This window comes from Nicotiana attenuata, chromosome 5 (genome assembly GCF_001879085.1).
Source record: "Nicotiana attenuata strain UT chromosome 5, NIATTr2, whole genome shotgun sequence".
NCBI lineage: Eukaryota > Viridiplantae > Streptophyta > Magnoliopsida > Solanales > Solanaceae > Nicotiana > Nicotiana attenuata.
In genome coordinates, this window is record NC_031993.1 from 4,065,639 (window position 1) to 4,078,248 (window position 12,610).

Consider the following 12,610-nt stretch of genomic DNA (forward strand, 5'->3'; position numbering starts at 1 on the left):
AGGAGTGAATTGTTGACTAATTAAAATTGATCGACTAATATATGTATTAGTTGACTAACCACAAGACAGAAAGAGTGAAAGCAGTAAAGAGAAATAGTAAGGCACACACGATTTATACTGGTTCGGTACCGTTGTACTTACATCGAGTTTCCCTTGGGCCACAAGGGTTCCCTTAAGATCTTCGAACAAAGTTACAATATTGATGGATTTTTTCGCGTTTACCACCAACGTACAGTATCAGCACTTGACTTCTAATCAGTTGACACAACTTTCTTTTGTACTCTAGATCTCTCTATCTTTTGAGACACTGATAACTTAGAATTATAGTGTTTGAACTAAGAAGTAGACAGATTTGGAATACAGTTTGTATAGTTGCGTGGTCTTCTTCTTGAGAGATCAGCCTTCTTATAAAAGAGAAAAGAACCGTTGAGTCCTTTTCGAAATTGGAGGCACAGAATCTTTAATTAAGGGATTTGACCTAAGGGGTGCCTCTTCGAATCTTGCTCTTTGACTGGCCCAGATTCAAATGTGACCTTTCTTGTCACAGCTGAATTCAAGGAGAGATTAATTCGCAAGCGCGATCTATTGGCAATCTGAGTTCCCTTGATTGAGGACGAGTCAATCTGCTTCTTGATTGATCATTAATGCAGTAACGGAATCTTCATTCTTTCCTTATTTTGAATCCAATAGCAATCTTGCTAAGCATCTTCATTCTTTCCTTTTTGTTTGTCTTGTAAATATAACATAAGATAATATTGTCATCATTGAAACTTAAACGTAAATCTATCAAAAGACTCTTGAAAGATAAGTTTATTATTTAATAAGTTCATGAATATATTCATGAATTTGGAAGATCAAATGTATTTGCTAAAACCAAAACGTATGTAGTAAATCAAGAATGAATTTACATACATTCACTTTGAAAAATAAGAGTCTTTTGTAAATACATTAATTTATCAAATATATTGTTTCAAATTTAATGAAACACTTATTCCAACACTTACTATCATCAACTTGTGATATGAATGGACAGATTGGAGTAATCATTTATAAATATATAAAACAAAACTACAAAAGACTGAAGAGTCTTCCATATATCTTATTCTAGGTATACAGGACATGACATTAAAATAAAACAATAATATAATCAATCAATAATATAAAAATATTTATTCAGTTAGTCGGGCTAAAACTCCAACTAAAGGTGCTGTATTAGCTGTAGCTGCTTCAGCTTGCTGAAAATTACTTCTGGAATCGTTATAGTTATCACTAAGATCAGGTCCTCCAACTATTGCCCCATCTAAAACATTTGGATTTGCTGCATTTTTATAAAACCATAAACTGAAACCTTCATTGCAACTCACTGTAGCCCTGTCTTTCTTAATTGACACAATTGATGCTCCTCTGTGATGAATCTTTTGTGGGTAATTTGTCCCAAACCCTACCATGTAACTCATTTTTTTAGGGTTTTCGCCAAGTATATAATCCACCTGATCATATGATAAAAGTAAAAAAAAAATCTTAGTAAAGGGTATGTTATGTACTTATTGGTCCTTTTCTCTTTTTCCTATCATCAATAAGGTTATAGAAATATATTACATGGGATGTATACGATACGATAATACGACAAAAATTATTTTTCAAAAAATAGTTCTCATGAGAAAGTTATTTAAAGGGTAGTTCGATGCACAAAATATCCCGCATTCAAGCAGGTTTCACGAAAGGACCGTACCACGGAAGGACAACCTACCTAATACAAGTATTAATGGCTGCTTCATGAGAAAGTTACTTGGTTACCAGAAACGTATCCAAAGAGAACATTTTTTATTCAAAGAGGAAAAATAATTTTTCTCACTTATGGACGGGAATCATTTTCCTCATATCATCTTAACTCTTAACTTCAGGTTATTTACTCTAACTAATACTTAGATATTGTTTACTAATCTTTAATACTTAAAAGAAATTATCAAAAATATATTATTCCATTTGCTATGTTATTAGTAATATATTTTCTTTTAGAAATTATTTTTTGCTCACTAATCAAACACTAAAAAATATTTCCTAAGAATATCTTTTTAAACTATTTCCCGAAAAATATTTTTCCATGAGAAATGAATTCCGTCATGCCAAACACATATTGTAGAGTTAATGTACCTACTATGTGTTTTAATATTATTACCTTTTCAAATCGAAATTGTTTCAGTAAAATTGGTTTTTGGATAATAGATTTATGTACATATATACCTGAGATTTGACGAACGTGATTAGGTTCGAAGATTCCACTGTTCCAGTAGCACATTGAAGAGAATTTTTACTGGCAAATAATGTATCTGCATAATTAATTATGACAAATGTTGCTGCTGTGACATATTGAAGATTATTCCAAGGTTGCCACCATAAAAGTCCTCCATTAGTCTTCTTTATGCTATTGTTCCCTTTTTGTATGCAATTGCATATAAATTCCTCAGCATTTTTCTTGTATTGATTCAACGAACTTTCGTTCCCCGGAAATTTGTTCTCTAGCAGATTCTGTTCGTGGCACGAATAGTGAATCAAACGTCGATCATTTTGAGAAGAATTTAACTTTTATATACTGACAACGTAAAAGATATGTTATAGTTGATTACCTTGGCGATCAAGACTTGTGCGCCGACATACTTGTCATCCCAAGAAAACATGGATCTAGTGCCTCCTGAACTAGTGGCTTGATCATTGATGTAATCTAGGTATGTTTTGTCTTGGGTAGCTTTTAGCAACCAAGTAGCAGCCCACAAGAGTTCATCCTATGATAATTAGAAGTAGAGTAAAATAAAAAGTTTAAAGTTAAATTATTTGTAAATATAAAAATATATTATTTATCACTTTTTTTTTAGACAGGCCGAAGGAAAGTACATTATATATATTGCGACAGAGGGGTAGTAAAGATGCGTATAATAATAAAAATAGAAAATAGAAAAAATGATATTGTATAGCCGCTCTCAAAATAATAGCCGAAAATGTATATATCTTTTATATATATACATTTTGTATGTTACAGTCAAACCTCACTATAATAGTCTCGTTTGTTCCAAATATTTTTGGATGTTATAGAAAAGTATTGTTATAGAGAAAATATGAGTATAACATAACATGAAAATTGGTTCCGGAAAAATTTGGCTTTTATAGTGAAGTGTTATTAAATAGGGATAATGTTATAGAGAGATTTGACTGTATATACAAATATTATACAACTTTTATATATTTTTTCGAATATCGAATATAAATAGTTTTTGGCGTGAGCTGAAAGTGATAGTACCCCTATAATATAGCTAAGTATCTAAAAGAAAAGATTGCGAAAAGGGAAAAAGGGTATAGTAAGGATTTGCATTACCTCATAGCCAGTGCTACCGTAGAATTGACCTGCCACTGAAATGCTAGTTTGATATTGGCCTTGGAACTTTTTAGCAAAATCAAATAACTGCAAAACAATAATGCATACAATGGATCAATATTATTTGACTCACACTAAGATCACATTAATACATTCACACAACAATATTCTCAGTTTTAATTAATATTGGTAGGGAGTTATTGTATTTATCTATCATATTAAGTTCCCAGAAAATTCATTTTCAACATCCTGATGATGTTGTTTTTTTGAAAACAATTAACCTTGGTTTCTTAAAAACAATTTTTATGTTGTTTTTTTAATTTTAAAAAAAATGTGTCCCGGAGCAAAAAAAAATTGAAAATAGGCTTTTGGTTTTTTTTGTTATTTTCAAAAATTAAAAAAAAGCGAGAAAATTCAAAAAATTGCTGAGCTGTTTTTACCCCTGCCCCTCGGGGTAAGGGTAAGGTCTGCGTACATATTACCCTCCCCAGACCCCACCTGTGAAAATATACTGAGTTATTGTTGTTGTTGTTGTTGTTGCTGAGCTGTTTTTAACAAAAACAGTTGTTTGGTTATTATTTGTTACCTAATCAAATCCACAGGCATACACAAACTACCAAAAAGCAATCCTCATTTTTGGACCAAAATCTGAAGACATAACTCCCTTTATTCAGATCACTTGGGCTAAATGATAGTAACTAATATGCTATGACAAATTAAAATATAATATAAATTTCCGTAAATCTCCACCTCCAATACTTATAATAGACCAATGAAATTTAACGCGATTTAGTGCAAATTGACATGAAAATGCCTATTAATTTATTTTAGTTAAGTGAATTCTTTAATGACCAACAATTGAATTTCTTAATTAAATAATTAGAACTAGCCAGTTTCTTTTGCCAATTGTTGTTTTCCCACTTGAATCATCATTACAAGAATCTAGATTTGAGTATCGTCTTGTAAGAAAAAAATCGAAAAAATATCTCTTTTAATTTGGATGTAGAAACACATCAAGTAATCATTAATTTGATGTAAATACCGAGTGATGATAAGTATTCCCATAAAAATTCTTATAAATGCACTTAGATTAAATATCAATTACTTCCTCCATTTTAATTATATTAACCTATTTTGTTTTTAGTCCATTTAAAAAGAACGACTCTTTTGTAAATTTGAAAATAATTTAACTTATATCCTTGATGAAAAACTTTTATAGCCATACAAATTTAATGGCATGCTAGAAAAAAAAAAATACTAATTTCAAAGCTCTTGCATTGGTATATTTTAAACCACAAATTCTAAAAGTATTCATTTATTTCTTAAACTCCACGTTCATTCAAATAGATTAACATAACTTAAAAAGACAAAAGTAATAGTTAACTATGTTTTAGGCCTCCAAAAATATCGTCTGTATATGTCAGATCCTCCCAAAATAAGAGACGGATACAGAGTTTAAATTCTATATTTTCATACTAATTATATTTTTAAAGTCATGGGTTCATATCTACTACCGTATATGTTATAATTTTAGTCAATTTTGCACAAAAATTTATATTCCGCACTGAAAGTACTGGGTTCAGTTGAACCCGATACCAAAGGGTTGGATCCGCCCCTGCCAAAAGTAATGTATTTTTGGAGGATCTAATACGGATGCAACATCATTTTGGAGAGTCCGCACAATAAAGATAATTAATTAAGAGCTTAGTTATCACCTCTTTTGCATGGATGAGAAGTTGAGAAGAATAACTCCAATCCGACTTATTAAAAGCAATGGCAGCAGCAGCAAAAGCAGCAGCAGTTTCTCCAACAAGATCAGAACCAGGATGTTGTTCATCAACTTTGTACGAATTCCTCGGCGTTGTCATATCTTCTGGTCTTTCCCAACATTGATGATCAGAATTACCATCTCCAACTTCACCATAAAGACCATGAGGTTGTGTATGTGCTTTAATGAAATAATCAGTTCCCCATTTGATTGCATTTAGAGCATTTGTTAGTTCTTTCTTGGCTTCTAATTTTTCTCCGAATTCGACTACGCTCCATGCTAGCATTGTTACCGTAAATGCCATTGGAAATCCAAATTTGACATTGTCTCCAGCATCATAATATCCTCCTGTTAAGTCAATCTAATGGCCCAAATGAAAGTATAAGACCTTTTAATGGCGACCATTGATAGTATAGTCTCCAGTGTCGAATGGCAGAAATTTCATTTAGGGTGTTCGAATTTGAAATAAGTAAAAAAAATTTCTGATAAAGGGTGTTCAATAAATGTTATATATCATTAAAATCTAATATTTTACCTATATATTCAGTGTATTTTTTCAGCAAAAGGTAGTCAGTTGATCACCCTTAGGGCGATGTACCTTCACCCTTGGTAGTCTCCACTAAAATTTACTCCATCTGTTTCAATATAGATGATACATTTTACTTTTTGAGAGTTTGACTAAATTTTGAAGTTAATTAATTGTATTAGTTCACACTCAGTATTTTAAAATTAAAATTTGGATATTCAAAAACTATACAAAAAGTACTATAAATCGCAATTTTTCTTATGTCAATATGATAAAAAAATACATTCTAAAATGTTAGTTAAACTTCATACAATTTAACTTTCGATAAGTGAAATGTGTCATTTAAATTGAAACTGAGAGAGAACGTAGTACGTACTCATAACATCTAAGTATAGTCGCCATTAAAGTGTTACTTTTTGTACGACTACAAGGGCTGCCACTAACTCTATTACTTTTTGGCCACCTTTTCGAGTTATCACAAAAACCTTTGCTCTTTTGGAGACTAAAAAAATCAATTAAAAATTACCTCAATTTTTTTAACGGATTACAACAATCTATCTATATCTATATTATATTAAAAGCACGAAGGCCCTTAGCAAAATGTCATAAATCTTTTTTACCCCTTTTAAATAGAGTTCGCATTGGACAGAATAATCATTTAATTATCTTCCTATATATAGTATTAATCATTAAATTTACTTTCCTAATATTTAGAAATACTCATTTAATTACTTTTCTATTTAGGACCTTGATTTATAAAAGTGAAAAATACATTTCTAAAATTTCTACCATAAATAAATGAGAAAAGTACGTTATAGAGAAGGAACTAAAATATTTTCAATTCCTAAAATCTTAAGATAATTAAAAAAATATATATTTCAAGAAGGAATCAAATTATTTAAATTTTAATGTTTCCTATACATAAATAAAAAAGGACAATACATCAAAAGGAAACTCTTCTACTTTTGTTATGGGTAATTTTTTGGCAACTTTGTCAAACAAAAACGTAGAATCCTTTTCTCTTTTTTTTTTTTTTAAACTTTTCTATTTACATGATTTTGAAATGTTATATTTATACTATGATCTATATATATAATCATGTAATCCATAAATATAATATTTAGAAAGAGATTAGGTGGAATAAGTTCTTTTAGAGTGTTCCTACTTTCTCATGTGATGCATAAGTTAGAACTAAATGAAAATTTTCGAGATGAGAAGAAACATAAGACTCAAAAAAGGGATTAAATTAGGAGTGTTTGGCTGACGGCCTAAGAAGATTAGTTTACCTAGATTATAGAAGTGTATGACGTACATGCAGAATAATCTTTTTGTATATATTTTTATTGATTAACACGATAGACACGTGCAACGCACGTACACTAAAAACTAGTAATATACAAAAATATTTCGAACTCGCTGAAATCCTAGATTCGTCTCAGTTTGTACAAGGCGAATAGCATATGCTATATTCATATATCCGTATAAAATATATAAAATGAAAAAAGTTTTAGAGAGCTTGATATATACCCCTGCGTCTTTACCATCGTTTAGTGCTGAATCTCCACGCCATTGAACACGCTGGTTAGGAGGCAATTTTCCTGATCTTTGAGCTTCAAAATACAATAAAGATTTTGTAAGGGCTATTCCATAATCAATTGAAGCTGCATTTCCAAATAAAATCACAAAGCAAAATCCAATCACAAAATGACTTTTTGAAGACATGAATAATACAATTTACAAGAGGAAGTTTTGGTTTAATTTCTTTGGAATTGGTTTATAAGTTGTCCCTTATATGGTTTGAGCTGGCTCTAGCATGACAAGATTGTAAATATGGAGAGTATATATATTTAACAGCTCAACTCAGTAGAAGCATTTACTATAATTCTTTTCAATCAAAATTGACATTATTTAAGACAATCTAAAATGATAAGAGATATATTATTGTTTGTCCCTTTTTAACTATAGAAAGTAATTGGTGTAACAATGGAGAGAATTTAGAGGACCCTACATATGCCGTAATATTAATGAAGAGGGAAAATGTGAAGTGAGATCATTCTCCGCAAATTTGTCGTTAAATTACTCGTAGCTAACTGAATTTTGTGATAATTTATGATTAATTCAATGCTAAACAGGATTAGCGACGAATTTTCTATTTAATTATAGAATTTGTCATTATTTTGATTATGAGTTATTACAATTTTAAGTTCTAATATTTGAAGTTGTTGTTCGAATTTTATAAAAGATACATGATACTACTATATTTACTTTGGAGTCTAAAACTTAAAAAGAATAATAATTTTAGAAATTACTTTTACAAATTATAATAAACGTTATATCCAAAAATAAACTTAATTATGATTACGTGATAAGAAATTGCGCAAATAAATAACATGTGCCAAGTATTTAGTAGTTTGGCGTAAATATCAGCCGTCTACAAGTTTTCCTACTCTATAAATAATTTTAGGGGAAAAGAGAAAAGACAAGAAAATCTAGCTACACGCTTATAGGTTTTGAAAAAGTTTAAAAAATAAACAAATTTGGATTGCGTAGATGGATTACCTTATGATATTTTATTTTTTTGGAAACTTGATGGAGTTTTAGGTCCAGCATAAATGTTTTCCAAAGTGTTTTTCGGAAAATAATGTTATTAAAATGATTATTTTTTGGATTTTGGAAAATCATTTCCGAAAACTTTTCCAGACAACACCACTAGTAAAATTGTAACCCATGTGAACCTAAAAAAGAAACCATACATATGGCTCAAAATGTTTTCACCATTTGAGATGTTTGAGTCATCATACGTTCTATTTTAAATTAGGTTTGGTTTCGACTTTTATTTTAATTTTTCAACATGTATTCGGCACTGGTTGACCAAAAATATAATCGGAAAAGGGTTAAATATACCCTTGTACTATCAGAAAAGGTCTAAATGTACCCTTGTTATATTTTGAGTTTAAATATACATTTGTCGTTATACTATTGGTTCAAATATACCCCATTTTCGTTAAGTTCTCAAAAGTAGACATCCAATCCAACGTGGCACTGACATTTGATGAGGTGGATACCACGTGGCTCGCCACCTCAGCGCCCCTAACCCATTTTACCTATCCCTTCTATTTTTTTTCCAACACTAAAATTTTCTTCTCCTCCACCAGTATCGCTACCATGAAAAATATTCTATGTCAAATTTTAGTATTTTATAGATGGATTAGGGACGCTGAGGTGGTATGCCATGTGACGTTCACCTCATAAAATATCAGTGCCACGTAGGATTGAATGTCCACCTTTAACAAATCTAACATAAGAGGGGTATATTTGAACCAATAGTATTACGTAGGGATTTGGACCCAAAGTATAACGAAGAGTATATTTAAACCTTTTCTCATAGTACAGAGATATATTTGGACCTTTTCCGAAATATAAATCTTGGTTCAAATAATTAAACTTATATGAATGTTAATCCTAGTTAATAATAATATCCGTGGATCCTAATATTAGAAACAACAATTGATAAGCGTTTATGTGGATGGCAATGGCACCACGAGATAAACTTTGAAAAATCAAGAACAGTGGTGTAGCATATAATATCCAATGAATTATCATAATGGCATTTAAGTAGGTAAGGGGAATGATTCAATCAAGGAAAAATGCATAAGTACCCCCTTGTCCTATACCCGGATTTTCAGCTACACATTTTACCTTCGCGGGGTGTTATTACCCTCCTAAACTATTATAAAGTGTAACAAACACACATTTAAAATTGGACAACCAGATTCCTGATGGAGAGTGTTGTGCACGCACTGCCAACTAATAATTCTTTTTCCTTTTTCTTTTTTTTCTTCTTCTTCTTTTGTTTTTTCTTATTATATTCTAGTTTCGTACACATGGTCGCAGGCAAAAGTAAAATTCCGATTTTAGAGCCAGAGAATGTTAATTCGTAAATGGAAATCGTAGTCCGAGTCAGAGCGGTACCATTGGGGTGTCGTCGCCGGTAATGGTGAAAACCTCGCTGCCAGCGGTGTAGTTAGACTCGTCATCATTGGATCTCAACCTTAGTGGATCTGGTAATTTATTTAGCAATGGTGTGGGAAGATTTTTGTTCTTGAATAATCTGTTTTACAGTTCTCCGATCGCTGGAGGAATCGACGCAGGTGTGACGACGGTGAATCATATATACTATTTGAAAGCTCGCAACGAGGGAGAGTGATTTCTTCATGTAAAAAAAGTTGCAGGAGAATGGCGAATTTTATTGTCGATATTAGTGGAGATGACTCCGGCGAGTCGGATTCGTCGTCGGTGAAAAAGAAAAAAGGGACTAGATTTACAAAAAGAACAAAAAAATAATATTAGTCTAAGTTATATTAATAATTAATTAAGTTTCAAATAATAAAATAATTTTCAATTAAAAGTTGTCACTTGCATAAACTAATCAGTGTTAAACTTAAATTTTGCCTCTCACATGCTTTCAAGAGAGTTAACATACTCTCTTTTTATCAAAATGCCTTTCTTACAAAAATGTCACATGCCTCTCTACCACTGTTTCTTTTTCTATTTATATGGGATACATTCCCAAAAGAAATCCTAATAGTACAAACAAAGAGAATATCCACTGGAATATTCTTTTTATGATCCTATCTTTAAAGCTAGCCGTTGTAGCTACATCGTCGATACTCGACCTCGACCTCGATCCTCGTTGATGCCTTGACTACGATCCACAATGACTCCTCGACCAAAGGATGTGCGACTTCTCGGGCTATTCTAATAAATGACGATTTGAGAATTCTTCCTGTAATGTTATCTTGACCTGAATATTTTTTTTGGTAATTAAATGACTTTATTTACCAAGTAAAATTATGTACAGACTATACATAATTGAGCTTTCTAGCTCTCTATAGTCCCACATGCAACCCCAGTCAGGATCTTCCTACTCTTCTACTTCTCAGCCTTTGTCACTTTTACATTAGACCATGATACCAGTTTACAGTATTCATAGTCCTTTCTAACCTAGGAAACATGGTAGCTCTAACATGAATTTTCTGAATGATCATTCTGGTTATGACTGGTATTGTTCTTCTCTTCTGCTTGAAAACAACATTGTTCTTTTCCTGCCAAATGTGGTATACCGCGGCAACTAATGTCATTCGGCATAATTGTGCCCCTCCACTTCTGCCTTTAGCTCTTCTTTCTATACATGCCAGATCTTCCCTCCATTCTAGCTTTTTTCTTTGAATTCCTTGCCATTTTAGGAGTTGTTGCCATATAGTTCCTCTCATTTCACAATCAAAAAATAAGTGTTGTACTGTCTCAGTCTCTTTTTGACATAATGTGCATGTGGTGTCTATACTTAGTCCCCATCTTGCTCTTTCTTTTGTGTCCAACCTTTCCTGTATTGCAACTCTCAGAATGAATATCTATTTTGGAAGTCCATAGTTGTTGCATATTAATCTTCTCCATAATACTTTCTGAAACTCCCCTTACATAGCTTTGTACATGTGTTTGATAGAGCAGTTTTTCATCCTTTTCACCTCCTCCTCTGTATAGCTAGCATTTTCAAAGTATATTTTTCCTCGAATATCTGATGTATGACCCATGATGCATTCTTTGGTGTTGTGTTCCCTAGTGTCTTTCCTTTTATGTAATATGCATTAATCCATTGGATTCAGAGCTTTTCCTTCTGCTTACAGATGTTCCATAGAAGCTTGCATATAGTTGCTTTGTTCCATATCACCACATTGATAAAATTTAGGCACCCTGCAACTTTAGGACAACATAATTTTTCCCATGCAATCAGTGCCTTCCTTGTAGGTAATGCATTTTCTGTCCATAGGAATCTTCTACATATTGTGTCAATGAATTGTACGATCTTCTTAGGTAGAACAAAGATCTGAGCCCAGAAGGTTTGAATTGCAATCAGCACGCTCTTTATTAACACTGCTCTCCCAGCATATGACAGAAACTTTATTGTCCAGCATTGCATTCTGATTAGCATTCGATCAATTAGAGGCTCACATTGAATTATTGATAACTTCTTTGTGCTCAAAGATACCCCAGATATCTGAAGGGTAGTTCTCCCTTGCTATAGCCCAGCATATCCATAATCTTCTTTTGAGTCATGACATCCACACCTCCAAAGTATATGCAGCTACTCTTGTTTGGATTTGCAATTAGCCTTATTGCTTCAGAGAAAATTTTGAATTGTTGGTGTAGTTGCTTTACTGACTGTGTATCCCCTCTGCAAAAAAGTAACAAATCGTCAGCAAAATCTAAGTGCACTAAATTGACTTTAGCACACTTAGGGTGGTATTTGAATTCTTTGTTCAGCTTTAAAGATTTCAGCAGCCTGCTCAAGTACTCCATTGCCATTACAAACAGTACAGGTGACAGTGGATCACCCTGTCTAAGTCCCTTCTTTGCCTCAAAAGACTTTGCTGGTTGTCCTTGACCTGAATATTCTAAGGGTGAATTTTGACCCATACAAGTACCATTTCTGGTCCAACTAATTGGCTTCGCGCCGGAGTGTCTCATGTTAGGCTAAAATACTTCCGACTAAAGACGACTTTATTCACAAAGCTCGAACCAATAAACCTCTTATTAAGCAAAATTGCAACTAGCCTGCGGTTATATAACAGAAAACACAAACGGACATTTTCTTACATAAAAGAATTTCCAATATAAAATATATACACCCTTTATTTGTGTTCACGCATTATTTCCGAGCACAAAGATATCCCAGAAAAGGTCTAATAGAAAATAAAAACTAATCAAAACATCACTTGTTCCAAAAATAATGGCCAAATACATAGACAGCCTCTTTAATTTGGCATCAATTTTCATTTTGATATTCTATCTCAATCTCGTTCCATTTTGACACTCAAACCGTTTAATATGTTTATTTTAACATAAAATCTAACGTGTCACATTGGATGAGTTTCTTCAACTAGTAGGC

General features: G+C 32.1%; 2 protein-coding genes across 2 annotated transcripts; both read right to left on the minus strand.

Moving 5' to 3' along the window:
- Nucleotides 1,029–7,498, minus strand: LOC109225193 (endoglucanase 13-like). The gene is made up of 6 exons (XM_019389781.1): nucleotides 7,192–7,498; nucleotides 5,086–5,499; nucleotides 3,371–3,457; nucleotides 2,628–2,783; nucleotides 2,245–2,529; nucleotides 1,029–1,490 (listed from the first exon to the last, which is right to left on the minus strand). The coding sequence occupies exons 1-6, from the start codon at nucleotides 7,384–7,386 to the stop codon at nucleotides 1,170–1,172; spliced, it is 1,458 nt and encodes a 485-aa protein (XP_019245326.1). The 5' UTR covers nucleotides 7,387–7,498; the 3' UTR covers nucleotides 1,029–1,169.
- Nucleotides 11,324–12,189, minus strand: LOC109225916. Its single transcript, XM_019390722.1, has 3 exons — nucleotides 12,017–12,189; nucleotides 11,711–11,896; nucleotides 11,324–11,642 (listed from the first exon to the last, which is right to left on the minus strand). Exons 1-3 carry the CDS (start codon nucleotides 12,187–12,189, stop codon nucleotides 11,324–11,326), a joined length of 678 nt encoding a protein of 225 aa, XP_019246267.1.